Genomic DNA, 19,358 nt, shown 5'->3' on the forward strand with positions numbered 1-19,358 from the left:
TGAGTAGTTTTCGAACTTTTTTTGTGCCCGAGGCAAGTCAAAACCTCAGGGCACACCCTGTGTTCACAGCAAAAAAAAAACAGTACATCTACAACTTCACCACTCACCGCAACTCATTGGCCCCTTTTCCACCAAAATAACTTTCACAGAACTGACCGCTGAACCGGCTTTGTTTACACCAGTTTCCACCATTTTCATTGAGGACGGCTTAGCTGAATGGTTAGAGAGCCCACCGGTGTAGCAAGAGTCCCCAGCTGCCCGATTCCAGGCCTGTCCAAAACTGTTACTTTTCAGGAAATAATAAACTGTGCTCCAATTAAGCCAATGAAGTTATTAGTCACAAGCTCTTGTTAATACTTGTCATTGTTTCAATATGTATAAAAACCCACGGACACACTGAACCACTTTCACTTTGAAAACATTTCAAAAATGAAGACAATAGCAGTTCAACAAGCTCGCATTGTGTTGCAATGTGACACATTGTGAGCTTAGATCTTTTGCTTGGCAACAAAACATTAAAAAAAATAAAAAATGGACAAAGTTTCTTCCCAAAAGCAACGATATACAATGTGTGTCAATGCCACTTATACTGCTTTTAACACTTCTATGTCTTCATTTCCAATTCTTAAAATACATGTCTTTTTGTTTTGTTTTGGCTTTGATGTGTTTTTTAGGAAGGCTTTTTAACACCTTGGCAAGGGACCGCACAGGAAAAATAGCCCCTGGGCCAATAGTGGCATTTTGTTTTTTTTTACCATTTCGTTGCTGTCGGGTAGAAACCTTGTATGTCCAAAACCCTTCCTAATTTTAAAGACATTTTTAAATAATGAAAATAGCAGATCTACAAGCTCACAACGTGTCGCGATGCGACGCGTTGTGAGCTTGTAGATCTGCTATTTTCACTACTTTTCCGCGACGGCCGTATGATGAAGCAGGGCATTAGTTTACGAAAAACATAAAAAGTAGAAACATGGCAATACAAGGTTTTCACCCAACAGTGACAATGTGTATTTAATAATGTGCACTGTCACTTTTCAAATAAACCAAAATGAAAGTGAAACCGCCGTCCAGAAGGGAGCGAGTCCTTATCACCTCTATGCAGTGGTGGGGCAGTAACTAAGTACATGTACTCAAGTACTTCAGTACAAGTTTTAGGTACTTAGGTATTTCCATTTTCCGATGATTTATACTTCTACTCCACTAAACTCAGAGGCAAATATTGTGCTTTTTTATGTTACTCCGGTACATTTATTTGAAAACTTTAGTTACGAGTTAGTTTGTAGATTTAGATTATTATTATAAAACATACATTAACCATTTAAGGCCATCATTTTATGCTTTGTCTATTAGCCAATCTACAAGCTCATAACGGGATGCTCTGCGGCCCTATTTTCAAAACATTTACACATTTTGTTTACCCATTAAACCATTTATACCATTAAATACACACATATTTAAAGATTTGCACACATTTTAGAAGATTAAAAAAAATAGCAGATCTACAAGCTCATAGCGCGGCACTCGGTGCCACGCTATGAGCTTGTATATCTGCTGTTTTTGAACAGCCAAAGAAAACTAAAATGACACAGATGCGTTCCAGGTCTAAATGGGTTAAAACCAGGATAGCATCTGTGTCATTTCAGATTTTTTGCGAGCGTGTACATCTGCAATTTTTTTTGCAGTCTTGAAAGTGTTTGAAAAATCTTTTAATAAATGTGCACTTTTTAACACAAATCTTTCTCTTCTGAGGGTCCCTGGCACAAAACATTTTCAGATGGGGGTCCGTGCAGCCAATATCATTCTTTTTTTTTTGGGGGGGGGGGGTTCCTTGGCACGAAAAAGTGTGATAACTTCTGATTTAGAAGGCATTTGTAGAATGGGCCTCAGGTCTTAATGGTAAGTGTGACATGGGAGTCCTGCATAATGAGTACTCTTAGTTTTGGTACTTCAACTATATTTTAATGCTAAGTAGCAACATTTCAAACACAGGACTTTCACTTGTAACCGAGCATTTCTACATTGTGACCGCTACTTTTACTTTAAGTACATATAAACGAGTATTTCTTCCACCAACGCCTTATCACCTTTCTGTTGTTTATTCCGGACTCCACACGAACGGCTCAGATAATTCACCCGCCGGCGGGGAAAGAGAGACAAGACGGCTACTTAGCATTCAAAAAACACCCGGCGTCCCTATCAGACAGCGCTGCCTAATAATCACTGTCACGGCACGGAGGGAATCAACCAGGTAATGAATAGAACGCGTTTTCGCCAAGAAATACCCAGGAAGGAGAAAAAAAGTACATATATTAGCATTTTTCAATAAATGACAGAATGGAAAACTAGTCCCTTATCTCGCTCTCCGCAATTCATCTTCTCCGACTCAGAGCTGCATGACTCGCGTGTTCCGGTCTGAGCTATGAAATAGACGAGGTAGAGGGAAAGGGAGAAGTGTTTGTTTTCTTTTAAGTAAGCCATGTGTGTAACATAGCTATATTATGTAACATACTGTATGTAACATAGCAGTGGAACTCCGGCGTACGGTTCCACTTCTATACAGCTCTATCCCCAACCTATACTCTCACTGCCAATGTGACACAATTTGCCGTAAAACGTCAACATTTGAGCATGTTGACGAAATTATGCCCAACCCAAAACACCCATAAAACTAGGCTAAACGTAACCCTGACCTCACTTTTTACATGACACGAGAGAGAGAGAGAGAGAGAGAGAGAGAGAGAGAGAGAGAGAGAGAGAGAGAGAGAGAGAGAGAGAGAGAGAGAGAGAGAGAGAGAGAGAGAGATTTTAACCTGTGATCTTACAGGAGTAGTGCACCCAAAAAATGTCTTATTTTCTATCAATTACACACCCGATGAAGCCTTGAATTCATGGAATTTGTTTTGTTTGTGTCGCATTCCTGAGCCAATAATACCGTCACCTAACGGCTAATGTATCCGGTAGAAGACACAAAGGAGACTCTTTGTGTTTCCTACCGGAAATACAAACGTCATCAAATGATTGGCTTAGGAATGCGACCAAAACAAATTCCATGAATTCAAGGCTTCATGGGGTGTGTAATTGATAGAAATTCCTATTCCTTTAACACAGAGGCACATGGCTTGCTCTTCCGCGCTCTGTTTTGGATGTTACTTGAAGTGCTATCGAATGACAGTGCTACAAAGACGATTTGGGGAGGAAAAACGACAGGGCTGCAGTATGTGATGAGCTGGAAGTGACAATGTGTCACTATTCCCCTCCAAAACCATCGGTGTTACAGCCAACACCACTAAACAACACCTACCTGCCTGACTGGCATTAAAACATGGATGCAAATCAACTCTAAAACTCAACTATAGGTCTGAAGTCCCAAACATTGGCCCACTCCATACACATTGCATTGCCCTCAATATTGTTGGCTCCATAGTTACCCCCTCCAAATAAGTTTGTGACCTCGGAATCACCTCTATGTGTCAATCCGCCCCCATACCGCGTGCACACACACACACACACACACACACACACCAAAATCATACATACATTATACAGTACAAGGTGTTGAGGACCACTCACAAAGAGTTGAGTAGATAATGTACACGATTAACTTGGCACATGAATGGATCCAATGTTCACCAGCTAAAATTATACACAATTTATCTGTATCATCAAGATCTTTAAAATGTACCATATGCTTTGAGAGGTGGAGAAATAGTTCTGTGTGAATGTCAGCATAGAGGTCACTGAGTAAAAGACCATGCATGGGCTTCTGATTCAATAGAACCATTATTGCATGGTGTACAGGGCGTGTATCTACCGGTTTCTATGGCTACAGGTGTAACTCTACATTTGAAATGAGGAAAGGTTCTTCACACGGAAAAATAAAGGTGGCAACTGGAACTGAAACTGGTTCTTCAAAGTATTGCCAATAGAAGAACCATGTTTGGTTCGAGAAAGAACCTTTCATACCAATGTTCTTTAAATAACCATTTTAAATGGTTCTAGAAAGATCCCTCAACCATTTAAATGCCCCCCCCCCCCCCTCTTTTTATTCCCCCTACACCAAATCTGTCGAAAATAGTCGATCTACAAGCTCACAACGTGCACACTATGTGCCGCTATGCGACGCGGTGTGAGCTTGTAGATCTGCTATTTTAGGCGAATGTTCACCTATTAAGAAATGGTTTAAGTGGTTAAAACCTCCATGACCCTCACTGGCTCCCAGTAAAACACAGAATAGATTTCAAAATACTCATCACCACCTACAAAGCCCTCAATAACCAGGCTCCCCGCTACCTCTCTGACCTCCTCAAACGCCACGCCCCCTCCCGCTCCCTCATGTCTGGCGACGCAAACCTCCTGGACTTCCCCCCAAAAAACAAACAAACAAACGCACCTGGGGTGACAGGGCTTTTTCAGTTACAGCCCCCACCCTTTGGAACCCACTCCCACCTCACATCAAAGTCGCCCCAACTCTAGCCTCCCTCAAAACCCACATTTTTAGACTTGCTTTCCCTGCCTAACCCAAACCAAATCTCCCTTTCTTCCTCTTAGTCTTAGCTTATTGTTTGTTTGTTTTTTGCTCCTAATAAAACAGTTTTTAAGCTGTCTTGTAAAGCGACTTTGGGTACTAAGAAAAGCACTATATAAGTCTGATGTATTATTATTATAAACCCAAGGTGCCTCAAAGAAGCATCAAAATGCTACTTTGAGAGTATACAGTATAGTATGATATAAAATACATACATATATTTAAAAAGTGCATTTAGATGTGGCAGATATATTCCCTGGTCAAACAGTAGCACTGATATAACCAAGGCCAATCATCAGAAATAGGTTACTAAAGAGACTCATGTACAAAAGCACATGTTAGGAGGAGAATGTATGTTTTTGTGGTGAGCTTATGTGTGTCTGGGTATGTGCTCTGTGTGTGCGCTCTGTGAGTCTGTGTGTGCGCTCTGTGTGCGTGTGCGTGTGTGTGTGTGTGTGTGTGTGCGTGTGTTACAAAAAGGGGCTGACACTATTGCTCCTTGCAAACCCACAAGACCTAGCTCTGAACCTGGGGTGACAGGACCATCCAAAGCACCTCAAAGCAGCCCCCCAGCCTCTCTTCTTTGAAAACCGTCCTCAAAACCCAGACACGTTTTAACCAAACACTTTCGAAGTGTCAAATTATACATAGCGATTCCATTAATCTGTATTTTGTCACAGGAACAGACATAAACAAGGTCTTGGAGTTTTACAGAGATGCTTTACACACCAGAAAGACAGATGGGGAGATCAGGGCAACCTCACCTCTCTCTTGTTTTGTTTTCCATACCAGTCTATTCATAATGTGAGACACAGTAACACCAGTGGCAGTCTGGGCAAAAAGACCACCCATGTGAGATGCTTGTATCTCCCTCTAGTCTAAAGAGACGACCATATATCGTGTCTGTCGGGTGGAAACCTCATATTGTCCAAAACTGTTACTTTTCAGGATTCAAACTCAAAGAGCATTTTTAAAAACACACTTTTAATGCTTTTGTGTGACACTGTAGTATTATCAAGTAGGGCATTCATTTACAAAAATACTTTTAAAAAAAAGTTAAAATATGGAGATAAGGAGGTTTCTGTCCGACAGCAACGATACAAGATGCTTGTATCTCTCTCAAACACACAACCATGTGAGATGTTCGCGTCTCCATCTTAGAATCACACAAATATTGTGAGATGCTTGCATCTCCATAAACAGGTAACCACGTGAGATGCTTGTATCTCCATAAACAGGTAACCATGTGAGATGCTTGTATCTCCATAAACAGATAACCATGAGAGATGCTTGTATCTCCATAAACAGGTAACCATGTGAGATGCTTGTATCTCCATAAACAGGTAACCATGTGAGATGCTTGTATCTCCATAAACAGGTAACCATGTGAGATGCTTGTATCTCCATAAACAGGTAACCATGTGAGATGCTTGTATCTCCATAAACAGGTAACCATGTGAGATGCTTGTATCTCCATAAACAGGTAACCATGTGAGATGCTTGTATCTCCATAAACAGGTAACCATGTGAGATGCTTGTATCTCCATAAACAGGTAACCATGTGAGATGCTTGTATCTCCATAAACAGGTAACCATGTGAGATGCTTGTATCTCCATAAACAGATAACCACGTGAGATGCTTGTATCTCCATAAACAGATAACCACGAGAGATGCTTGTATCTCCATAAACAGATAACCATGAGAGATGCTTGTAGGCCTACCTCCATAAACAGATAACCATGAGATGCTTGTATCTCCATAAACAGGTAACCATGAGAGATGCTTGTATCTCCATAAACAGATAACCATGTGAGATGCTTGTATCTCCATAAACAGATAACCATGAGAGATGCTTGCATCTCCATAAACAGATAACCATGAGAGATGCTTGTATCTCCATAAACAGATAACCATGAGAGATGCTTGTATCTCCATAAACAGATAACCATGTGAGATGATTGTATCTCCATAAACAGCTAACCAAGTGAGATGCTTGTATCCCCATGTGAGCAAAGAAACGACCATGTGATATACTTGCATCTCCCATCCAAACACACAAACCCATAGGAGATGCTGGGTAAACAGCAGACAACCATGTGTTAGATGCTGGTGTGTCTCTTACATGTACTCACTGTCTTGCGTTTGAGACCAAGAAGATTGATTGTGCCACTCCAGTTCAGTGGGGAGTCTTCCTCCATTCCTGCAAAGGGACATTAAGAAAGAAAAACATTAAGTTGCATTTAAATATACTTCTACAGACAGGCAGACAGAAACAGTTGCCATACATTCATCCATAAACTTCAATACTACGACTGGAGAGAGAACAATACTTAAAGTAAACTATTTATTTATCATTAAAAAGAAAACAGCTTCCCAAACTCCACAATACTGTGCGCACACGCACACACACACACACACACACACACACACACACACACACACACACACACACACACACACACACACACACACACACACACACACACCTTTGTTTTTTGCATGGTCTCATTGCATTTCCATATTGCACATGGAGTGGACTCTATACAGCTGATTAAACAGCTTAATCAAATGCAGAACATTTTTGTTCTTGTTGTCGGTTCTTCTGATGAAAGGAATCCTCAATGCAGCTCTATACACCATAGGGGGCTGTTTAAAGTCCCATGAATTATTCCAACAACAAATTCCAATGTAGTACCAATTCCAACAAAAATCCCATAAAGCAAGTAAAGTTCCAAAAGCAATAGCATTGCATAAAGAAGAACAAAACTCTAAATCCTCTCACCCACCATCTACAGGAGGTTTCAGGAGATGTGTTTGTTTCATTGTTTTTTTGTGTCCATATTCCCCATCAGACTGTCCTCATATTTCCATGATGCTTCCCTCATTTAGGACACAATGTTTATCTAGTTCAATATGGAATGATTTAAAGGTGTGATGGTTGATTACTGTAGGCTGGAAAGAGTGTATTTGACCAAACACACCAAACACTCTTCCACACCCAAAATGGCCCCACCACATCACTTCCTGGTACTTTTATAAGTGTTCCTGTTCCTTTTCCTTGTACCTCACATCCTGGAACTACCTGTCATCACTTCCTGGAACTTTTATAACACCTGCTGCTTTTCCTCACTGCTCCCCCAATGAAATGAACCCTATATACACTCAATGAAGGGAAGACTTCTCAAAACAAAACAACACCATGTTTACATTACCTTTAGTTGTTAATTGTTCAATAATATTACTTATAATATTATTACTTATACGTATGTAATACTTATATTTACCCTGTATCATGTTTCTTTCTATACCCATATCTGGCCAGGAAATACTTTTCCACAAATTGTATGTGGCTGTGTGTGTGTGTGTGTGTGTGTGTGTGTGTGTGTGTGTGTGTGTGTGTGTGTGTGTGTGTGTGTGTGTGTGTGTGTGTGTGTGTGTGTGTGTGTGCGCGTGCGTGCGTGCGTGCGTGCGTGCGTGCGTCAGTGCATAAGTGCGTGTGTGTATTTTTCATTATATTAGGAAAGGCATAAAGTACAGTAGTTAAGAATAGGAAGTCTCCCTCCACTGGTGAATACCTGCTGCTGTTTTATTTGCTAGACTATTTGCACAACCGTAACAGCAAGCCACAGAGTGCATTATGACACAGTATGGAAAAAATCACACCCTGTGTGAAGGAAGCGGTGCCTTTTGGGCGGGCCTTAACTCATTTCAGTTCGTCCCTATTGGTGGTCTGAGTGCACTTACCAAATTTGTACTTGGTAGCATGCTGCAAACTGGAATGATGGCTGTTTAAAGCCCAGCCAATGGGCAGACAGAGGGGGCGGGGCTTAAGTAATGACAGTTAGTCCCTATTGCTGGCTTTAGTCCATGTACAAAATTTGTACTCCATAGCATGCTGCGAACTTGAGTTCTTGAGTTATGGCTGTTTGAAGGCCAGCCAATGGGAAGACAGAGGGGGCGGGGCTTCAGCAATTCATGCTGGTCCCTATTGGTGGTCTAAGTCCACATACCAAATGTGGACTTGGTGGCATGCTGCAAACTGGAGTTACAGCTGTTTAAAATCCCGTGCTCATCCCGTGCTCATACGGGCGCTGGGGGTCCCTGGACCCCTCTTTGATAACTTCATCAATTCATGCTTGTGCCTATTGGTGGTCTAAGTCCACATACCAAATGTGGACTTGGTGGCATGCTGCAAACTGGAGTTATAGCTGTTTAAAATCCCGTGCTCATCCCGTGCTCATACGGGCGCTGGGGGTCCCTGGACCCCTCTTTGATAACGTCATCAATTCATGCTCGTCCCTATTGGTGGTCTAAGTCCACATACCAAATTTGGACTTGGTGGCATGCTGCAAACTGAAGTTATAGCTGTTTGCTTCTTTGCCGTGCTCATCCCAGGCTCATACGACGGACGACGGACACGGAGACAAAGTCAAGTGTAGAGCGGTTGGCACCGCTAAAAAGTCATATATACCTAATGGGTTATTGTTCTGAAACTCAACACCAGAACTGATTATACCCTCAAAAGTATGACTTTTTCTCCCTCTTGAAGCCAAGTCTCTGAGAAAACTAATAGCTTAAAAGCATAAAGCATAGAAACTTTCTCTTTCCTCTCCAACAAACATTCTGCGGAGGTACAACAGTGTCATACTTTTGGTACACAGCAATTCCTCAAAGCAAAGTATAAAATCGGACCATTAGTGTTCTTCTGTGCAGCTCTCTCATTTTAGAATAAAACTGTAAAGGCATTCATTATAAAAGAACGTCTCATGTCGGCAGTGGAGGAAGAAACGGGAAAAAAACGTATTCTTCAAATGTTCTATGCATCTGCCAAATGACCCAGACAGACTTCTTTTTCTAAGCATTTTGTGCTAAGATTTAACAAAATGTAAATCATGCTATTGCATTTGTAAAATATGCTTGGAATTACAGCAGCGCCACAATATGAATCAAAGACATATTTCAACATAGCCTATCGTCGCTGCCAGGGAGAAACCTTGTATCTTCATATTTACATTTTTTTAGGGTTTTCTTTTTTGTTTCTTAACCCTGTAAGACCGGGAATGCATCTGTGTCATTTTTAGATTTATTTGGCTATAAAAAAATAGCAGATCTACAAGCTCAAAAAAAAGCTACGAGCTTGTAGATCTGCTATTTTTGAAAAACCGTGAACATTCGTGCAAATCTTTGAATATATATATTTTTTAAAGCGAACATTTGTAACTCAAATAAAACGTATTGCTTCTGTGGATTCTACAAATGTCATCTAAATCCTAAAAGTTAAGAAAAAAAAAAAAACGTATGTTGCTTATGTTGCTTTTTTCATGTCCCCCAAGGACCCCCAAAAATCATATGCTTTTGGCCACGGACCTCCATCTCAAAACATTTCGTTCCAAGGACCCCCGGAAGCAAATGATTTGAGTTCAAAATGTTTGCTTTAAACAATATATATTCAAAGATTTGTGAAAAATTGGGTTTTATTTCCTGAAAAGTAACGGTTTTGGACATACGAGGTTTCGACCCAACAGCGGCAAAACGTCTGCAGTACTTGCGTGGGCGTTGAGAAGGGAACATCTTAATTATATGAAATGGAGAGACGGCTCCCATATGTACAATTTTCTGTTAATTAAATGGCCTTTTGACATCTTTTGCATTTATCCCCTTCTTTGTGGGATGAGAACATGTCATAATGTCGCCTACCAGTGAATAGACTTCAGATCTTTTTCGCTTTGAAACCAAATATAAATGGTGTTCTGCTGAATGTTGAATTGTGACCATGAAAACACTTCATAGTGTCCTCATTACTTCAATCAATGAACTGTTAGTACAATCATATGAACCATGGGCAAGGATTTATGTTTCTGGGTGCTAGTGGCAGTGAGTGATGGAAAAAGTACTCAAATTCTTTACTTAAGTTAAAGTAGCCTACCAATACTGCAATATAAAAACACTCTGTTACAAGTAAAAGTCCAGAATTCAAAATGTACTTGATTAAAAGTAGAAAAGTATTGGCATCAAAATATACTTTAAGTACCAAAAGTAAAAGCACAAAAATATTTGAAATTAGCCGATACTCGTCGCATCGCGCCGCGTTGTGAGCTTGTAGATCTGAGATCTGAGCTACGTAGACAGAGCTTGTAGATGTATGTTTTAACAACGCAAATCTTGAATGGGGGTCCCTGGCAAAAATATTTTAAGATGGGGGTCCGAGGCCAAATCCACATAATTTTCATTTTTTTTTGGGGGGGGGGGTCCCTTATTAAAATGATAAAGTTTGAGAACCCCAGCATAAATTAATAGGCTACTGCATGTCAACAGAATCGAGCTGTCGTCAAGTAAACCACCTGTCAGATCCACTGTATGAGATTCTGCATCCATTTTCTTTTAAGCAACAAGCCCGCGGGAGCTGCCTCCAACAAGCCCTACCTGTCACATAGCTCTGGGCCTCCGGAATCGAAAGTCTCTCGGTGGAGGTGAGGAGAGAAACATGTGCGGGTCAGACAGATCGTCTCTGAAGCCCGGGCCAAGTCTGCAGGCCGGGGGGGCAGCGTCCAAAACTGGGCGGTCACGCTCCGACATGATCCCCCCCCCCAACAACAAGATATAATTAACCCATTCACTCCGGGAACGCATCTCTGTCATTTTCGATTGCTTTGGCTATATTCAAAAATAGCAGATCTAAAAGCTCATATGAGCTTGTAGATCTGAAAATGTGTGCAAATCTTTGCATATATATATATATATATTTTTTTTTAAAGCGAACATTTGTAACTCAAATCTATGCTTCTGGGGGTCCCTGGAACAAAATATTTTGAGATGGGGGTCCGCCTCCAAATACATTATCTAAAAATGTTTTCTAAATCCTAACAGTATGTTGCTATATCAGTGGTGCTCCAACTTTTTCATGCCAAGGAGGACCCCCAAAATGATATGTATTTGACCCCCATCTCAAAATATGATGTTCCAGGTACCCCCAGAAGCACAGATCGGAGAAATAATTGCTTTAAAACACACAGTATCGAGCGGTATCGACCCGACCACACTCTGTCCCTCCCAATAAATAAATAAATACATAGATAAATAAAAAGTAAACACAAACATCCTCAGCTCTCGTCCTCGGCTGTCGTTATGACTCTGAAAACAGCCCCTTACTATTCTGGGATGTAATGACCCGTGAACGGAGCCCCGCCCTCCACCCATGCCAGCCAGAAGCTAAATCCAGCCCCCCAGGCTTTTTGGCCTCCATGGTTGAACCACACAATTCTCTGTGACACTGACAGAGAGGGGACAGGTGGTGCAGGCCTGGAAGGAGGCTTAGTCTGATGGATAAAGAGCTGCTCGCTTGCTCGGCATGCAGCCAAATACTGTCGCTCAGTGGTGTAAAGTAACTAAGTACATTTACTCAAGTACCAGTACTTAAGTTCACTTTTGAGTACTTTTTTTTTTTACTTTACTGGAATATTTCCCGTTTTCAATACTTTTACTTCTACTCCACTACATCTCAGAGGCAAATGTTATACTTTTACTCGACTGCAATTATTTGAAAACTTTAGCTACTAGTTATTTTGCAGATATAAATTGTTATATTATAAAACACACATTAACCACTTTAGCCCTATTTTATACGTAGGCTATTTGAAAATATAGCAGATCTACAGGATCTATTTTCAAACATTTTAGTACATTTTAGTACTTTTGGTACTTTAAGTATATTTTGATGCCAATACTTTTGTACTTTTACACAAGTAACATTTTGAACACAGGCCTTTTACCTGTGACAGAGTACTTTTACATTGTGGTATTGATACTTTTACTTAAGTAAAATATGTCAGTACTTTTTTCCACCACTGCTGTTGCTCCTATACTCAATTCAATTCAATTCAATCTTTATTTCAGACCCAGGAGGATCCATATCACAAGAAAACAAAACCACACAATAAAAACAGAAAACAAAATAAAATAAATAAAAATAATGCAAATAGCTCACATTGTTCAGTTTCTGACATACAGACATGTGCGCCAATGGTTCCACAGTGTAGAGGTGAACCTGACAATTTGCGACACAGCATGTTTGCTTGGGCATACAGCTTACGCCGCTGCCTATAGATGTCCTTGTCATCTGTTAGGTCATTGGAGATAATATGTCCCAAATAAGTAATCTCACTGCACACACTAAGGGCAGTGCCAGCCAGGTAGAAGTCAGGAAAGGTAGATAGTTTGTCTTCCCTACTTCGGACAATCATGACCTTACTCTTTTTAGCGTTGTATTTTATATTAAAATCAAAGCCATACTGTGAGCATATCCTCAGTAGCTGTTGTAGCCCAGCACTATATGGACTAAAGATGACCAAATCATCTGCATACATCAGGTGATTAATTAACGAGTCACCAACTCTACACCCTGTCCCACATGCATTTAACATCAATGATAAATCATTCATATAAACATTAAAAAGGAATGGAGAAATTATTCCTCCTTGACGGACACCATTGGTCACATGAAAAGGAGCAGATATTGACTTCCCCCATTTTACCCTCATTGTCTGGTGAGCATACCAGAACACCAAGATTCTGACTGATTCTGAACTAGGGACCCCCTCTCTGTGTCAGTTTTAAGAATAACTTTTCATGATTAATGCGGTCAAAGGCCCTAGAGGCATCAATAAAAGAAACAAACATAGTAGAATTCTGCCTACTATATTTATCTAAAATCTCTTTAAGTGCAAAAATACACAAATCAGTGCCATGTTTACGTTTGAATCCAAATTGGTTATCAGCTGACAGGATCAACCTCTCAAGTCTACTCAGTAGAATTGTCTCTAGCACTTTGGACAAAACGCTGGCCTATAGTTATCAGAGCTGTTTAGTTTACCCACTTTGTCTGTTGTTTCTGCCGTTGTTATCATCGCCACGCCAGGCTGGAACAGCCACGATGCGGAGATTATGATTTCACCCATGTCTGTCCGTCTGTCCATCTGTCTGTGTGTATGTGTGTGACTGTGAAGAGCTAATCTCCGGCACCGCTTGACCGATTGCCGTGGAACTCTACACGCAACTCCCATTAGGCCAATGTGAAGAACCTCCTCCTAGTTATTTTCAAACCGGCCTCATGGTTGCACTATAAATGAAGCATAGTGTTAGTTCATGCAGGACACGGAAGTCTTGCACGCCAAAGCTGTAATCAGCTCTCAGTCAGCTGATGTTGAACATCAGCTTTCCATTACCCATTCACAGCGCTGCTGGCCATTACATCACACATTCATACTCCAATCACAACTCACGCATTAGCAAGGGGTTCCTTTAAATACGACTTTGTATTCACTAGGTCTTTCTTGGTTGCTGACCAATGCATTCTGCTAGCTCCTCCTCCACCCCAGCCTCCACCTTTTGATTAGAGTCTGGGATAGGCTCAAATACTCATGATTATCATGTATATCTGCTTTGTTTAGAGTCTGGCATAGGATCAAATACTTGTGATTATCATGTATATCTGCTAATTCAAACAAATGTACTGCTTATTGTTGACATTCTATCCCTATGGGGGATTTGCTTAGCATTCCCTGAATATTTGCTTAGCAGGCTGCCTCGACTAAAGCTTAACTGTACGCCAAGCTTAACTGTATTCCATTTGTTGCAATAAATGGTTAAATCTACTTTGACGTGAGTGTTTCTGATTGAAGGTCAAACAATCAATCTTTTTTTTATTGTTTTTTTGCTCTCAACTAAACAGAGTGAAAGTATGTCTACCGCCAGTAACTACTGCTTATTCCCCAAATTATGAATCCCAGTCCATCCACACAGTCCATATATAATTCATGTGGACAACGCTAGTGTTGTCCACATGAATTATATGTGGACTGTGTGGTAAGAGTGCGTGCCGTGCAGTGACAAAAATCACCCTCCCCGAAGTCCCACCCTCCCCGAAGTCCCCGCCCGCCTCCCCCGAACACGAGCCAATAGGCTCTATGCACAGCAGCCATTTTGGCGAGAAATTAGGCCTCCTCTTACTTCCTTCACAGGTGTTACCAATGATACTGATGATGAAGCAGAGTCAGGGTGCTGATATTGTGCATTTTGGCTCACTGGAAACACTCTCTGCTAGACCAGTGAGTTTCAAAGTGTGGTCCAGGGACCCTCTTGGTTTCTTGAGGGGGTTCCAAATAGCACCTTAACACATTGGGTGCCAGAGGTTTTTTAAAATGATGTACACTGAGTGCCAGCATTTTCAAGCTTTCTGGCTCATCTTTCAAGGACCACAGAATACTCTGTGCTATTGCTATATAAACACCAAATATCTCAAAATAAAGATTGGACTCTCTACTTTTTACCAGAAAAAAAAGTGAGTCGATAGCATGTTCCGTTCTTGAGATATTGGCTGTTGAATACAGCTTGATTTCACCAAAATCAGCACCTTTTCTTTAGAAACAGAGTTATGGCCGTTTTAGTAAAACTTTTTTTTTCTCTTTTCATTTTTTTTTGGAAAAATAATTTGACATTTATTTTTGCCTTCAGTGACAGTAGTCATCTCAATAGTAGTTGCTTTAGAGAAAAGAAAAAAAAACGCTTTTGAAAATACTTTTGTGGTTCGTTTTCACTCCTATGGGTAATAACAATAGAATAATGATAGGAAACATAAAGGCTCGTTGTCACTCCAATCTCTTTGAAGTGCATCTTAGTTCAGCTTATTTCAAAGTTCTCAAATAATACATCAACTTTGGTTTCATACAAGACAGCAGCAGCATAGTAATAATAATAGAATAATTACAGAAAACATAAGAGGTTCGTTTTCACTCCAATGTATTTCAAGTGCACCTAGTTCAGCTAATTTCAATTTCAAAGTTATCAAATAACAATAAATACTACAATAACAATAAATCAAATTTCAAAGGTTCAAGATTGTACTTTATTGTTCTTTCTTGTGTACAGGTCGGATTCCAACCAGACAGCAGCAGCAGCATATGTAATAACAATATAATGACTGAAAAAAAGTTTCACTACAAGCAGCACACTTCACACTATATACAGCAGATAGTTTAGTGCAAATTCAGGCATTAGGCCACACTATATACACAGCAGATAGTTTAGTGGAAAGTAATAGTGCAAATGTAGGCATTAGGCCACACTATATACACACACACACACCAGATAGTTTAGTGGAAAGTAATTGTGCAAATTTAGGCATTAGGCCACACTATATACACACACACCAGATAGTTTAGTGGAAAGTAATTGTGCAAATTTAGGCATTAGGCCACACTATATACACACACACCAGATAGTTTAGTGGAAAGTAATTGTGCAAATTTAGGCATTAGGCCACACTATATACACACAGCAGATAGTTTAGTGGAAAGTAATTGTGCAAATTTAGGCATTAGGCCACACTATATACACAGCAGATGAAAAGTAAAACAATTAGGCATTAGGCTCAAAATAATAACCTTCATATGATTAGTAGAAAAAAATATGCATTATGCTAAAAGTAGGCATTAGGCCAATCAATACAAAATAATAAGCAAAAATATGCATTAGGCAACAAAAAAAAAGACATTCTGTGATTCTACCACTTAGTGAGGTCCTTTTTCGAGTGGTACGATGTTGTACATTCAACATGCAAGGGGACCTTACAGCCTTTACACATCCACCTTGTGTCTCTCTTTGGGTCTCTTTTCTTGTTCTGTGATTCAGATTTTCGCATGCAAACCCTGCATGCCCTCTGAGGGTTTTTTTTCCCTTTGGTTGGAGGGTATTTGACCAGTTCATGGTCGGTCACGATCCTGTTCAGCCTGCTCTCGGGGTCTTCTTTTGGTGCCCTCCACCGTGGGTCGTGTACAGGTGGTTCAGGTGCAGGTGCCCCCCCCTCCTCCTCCTCCTCTTGGGGAGGAGGGGGGGGGGGCTCCTCCCCAAGGCATCCGAGGTAGCCCCAGGATTTGATGACGAGGTAGATGAAGGACTTCAGGTTTTTACAGCTGGCAGTGCCCTGAGGATGTTTTGCCTTGAACAGGACAAAGGCATTGAACATGCTGATCTGAAACAGATAATTGACAAACTTTTTTGGCCACTTGCATGTCTTCCTGACAAATAGATAGTAGGCGAGATTTTGGTCCAACTTGTCGACGCCATTCATGTACTTGTTGTACTGGGCGACGCATGTTGGCTTCTGTATTTCAACCAACCGGCTGGGGGCCCTTTGTTGACCCTTCTTCTTCTTCTCCCTCCTCCACTGGGAAGCAGGGACCGTCTCATGCTGGTGGAGTGTGGTGACCATCTTCACGATCCGTTTGTCGTGCCATGCCACCACCATGACGTCGTCCGTGTGACGCATCAGGGTTGACCCAACGGGAAGCTTGGAGGTGGTCAGCTCCCTGATGGCTGGTGGCTCCCCTCTGTTCGTGCGTAGGGTCCCGCACACATGGGTCTGAAGACCAAGGAGGAGTTTACACAGCTTCACTGAATTGTAATAGTTGTCCATGAAGAGATGAAAACCATAACCTTTTAGGTCACCAAGGAGGGAAGTGATGGTGGTTGGCAGGGGCACCTTCTCCCCACAGAACGGTTTCATGTTGTACATGTACCCAGTGACAGAATCACACAAGATATAAGATTTAATGCCGTATTTGATGGGCTTAGCTGGGTTGTAAACCCTCCAAGAAAGCCGCCCTCGCCAACACAGCATTCCCTCGTCTATGCTAATGTTCTTGCCTGGCAGGAACATCTCTTGAAAGTTAGACAGCAAGGTGTTCAAGACTGTGCGGACTTTGCACAGCGGGTCCTCAGTGTGCATGGTCTCATTGTTGTCGAAATGGAGGTTACTGAGGATGAGTTGGAACCGGTTCCTGGACATGGTTTTGTGGAAGAAGGGAGTGGTTCGGATCTCATCAGTGAGCCAATAGTCTGCAATCTTTGGCTTCCCTATCAGTGCGGTGAGGAACAACAGCGCCAGGAACTGCTTCAGCTCCCCAAGAGTCAGCTCCTTCTTTCCCCATGCGTGCTGTCTGGAATGTGGCAGGGCGCTTGTAACACGTTGTTTTGCATAAATATTTGTCTGCTCCACGATGTGCTCAAGCAGCTCATCTGTGATGAGCAGCTCCAGGAAGTCCACAGGTTCTTCAGACTGCAGGTCAGCGGCCCTGCTCCGAGGACCTGGAGTCCCAGCACTGAAAGGGATGTCCTTCGGCTGCCAAGAGTCTGCTGACTCATACCACACAAGCTCATCAATTGCACCGCTACGAGGCCTGCCACCACCTGGAAATAAGAAATGCATAAGTTACCATAACATCAGGTGTCATCGCCATGCTGGCTTGTGGTGGACATTTTTGACAAAATTCTATTTTTGCCATGGACATACAATATAGACAAACACAAAGAGCTAGCCCTAAATGACCATTACAGGTCTGTAACTCTGAGTGTGTACAAATGGAACCAAATGGACCCGTAACTCGAGTTATGGGGGTCCTTGAAAATAAAATGTTCAATACATGGTGTCATAGTAAATCAGTGTCATACATATTCTGTAGAAAACCTGGAGACTGACATTCAAGTAATTGGGTGTTATGATCAAAATAAGAACACTATAAAATGGTGTGTAAAAATGAAAAACATTTGGCACAGACAAGGCAAAGTCTTGTACGGACATATTGATGACCCCTGCATAAAATACATATTTTGTCATTTGTGTGGTAAAAGAGAGCTCAGTGTGACAACAGAAAATGTTCTTACCTCGATTACGGCTGACAGGTGGCATTACAGGTGTGTGCTCCTCCTCCTCCTCCTCCTCCTCCTCCTCCTCCTCCTCCTCCGACTGTGTGTCTGTAATCACAGTAAAATATGAAATAGTTTGGTAAATATGATTTACAGAAAATGAAATCAACTAATTTCACCCCTGTGGACGATGGAGGATTGTACAACCCTTCTGCCAAGAGCACAAGTAATCAGAACATGGCTATACTGTCATGTTACAAGGACAAGCTGTACTATAAACAATAGCCATCAGGCCTAGCAGAGACATCTTGGCTCTACATCATGTAAACTAAAATGTATCATAGAGTAGAAAAATGAATAGAATAAGATAAACAACATAATGTACTGACAACAAGGTAACATAAGCAATCATGATAACATAATCTGATTTCGTCCACACCTTAGAATGAATACTTTTTATTCCTGTTGTAATGTCTTTACTTACCACGCTGATGATACACAGACGCCCCAACAGACGCCCCAACAGACGCCCCAACAGCTTCCAGCTCCTCCTCCGTGTCGGAGCCTAAGATAAAATATACTTGGTCAATATAAGTACATCAAATACATTTAGGCATAATAAACGATGTTACTATGAGATGCCTGACAGAACACATGCATTTCATTAGCTAACTAATTGTGCTTATTGGAAGTCCCTCTGGATAAGAGTGTTTATGGCTAAATAGATTTGATGTACTACACTACACATTCTATGATCCTATAGCATACTGAGACACTACACTGTCTCTGTATTCTATGATCCTATAGTTTACTGAGAAACTACACTGTCTCTGTATTCTATGATCCTATAGTTTACTGAGACACTAAGAACATATGCATCTGTCATCCCTCTGGATAAGAGTGTTTATGGCTAAATAGATTTGATGTACTACACTACACATTCTATGATCCTATAGCATACTGAGACACTACACTGTCTCTGTATTCTATGATCCTCTATAGGATCATAGAATACAGAGACAGTGTAGTGTCTCAGTATGCTATAGGATCATAGAATGTGTAGTGTAGTACATCAAATCTATTTAGCCATAAACACTCTTATCCAGAGGGATGACAGATGCATATGTTCTTAGT

The 19,358-nt window shown here is 41.1% G+C and overlaps 1 protein-coding gene across 1 annotated transcript; it reads right to left on the minus strand.

The window, feature by feature from the left end:
• Positions 1-15,698: 15,698 nt before the first annotated feature.
• LOC311058029 (piggyBac transposable element-derived protein 4-like) lies at positions 15,699-18,276 on the minus strand. Its single transcript, XM_084075295.1, has 2 exons — positions 18,243-18,276; positions 15,699-17,768 (listed from the first exon to the last, which is right to left on the minus strand). The coding sequence occupies exons 1-2, from the start codon at positions 18,265-18,267 to the stop codon at positions 16,084-16,086; spliced, it is 1,710 nt and encodes a 569-aa protein (XP_083931421.1). The 5' UTR covers positions 18,268-18,276; the 3' UTR covers positions 15,699-16,083.
• Positions 18,277-19,358: the final 1,082 nt, after the last annotated feature.

Source organism: Gymnoscopelus microlampas, assembly GCF_963454915.1.
Source record: "Gymnoscopelus microlampas genome assembly, chromosome: 12".
Classification (NCBI taxonomy): domain Eukaryota; kingdom Metazoa; phylum Chordata; class Actinopteri; order Myctophiformes; family Myctophidae; genus Gymnoscopelus; species Gymnoscopelus microlampas.

Excerpts from the sequence above, each read along its gene's own strand:
- LOC311058029 (XM_084075295.1), bottom strand. The coding sequence starts at position 18,267 with ATGCCACCTGTCAGCCGTAATCGAG. Across the intron at positions 17,769-18,242 it reads ACCTGTCAGCCGTAATCGAG|GTGGTGGCAGGCCTCGTAGC; the intron begins GTAAGAACATTT and ends TCTTATTTCCAG.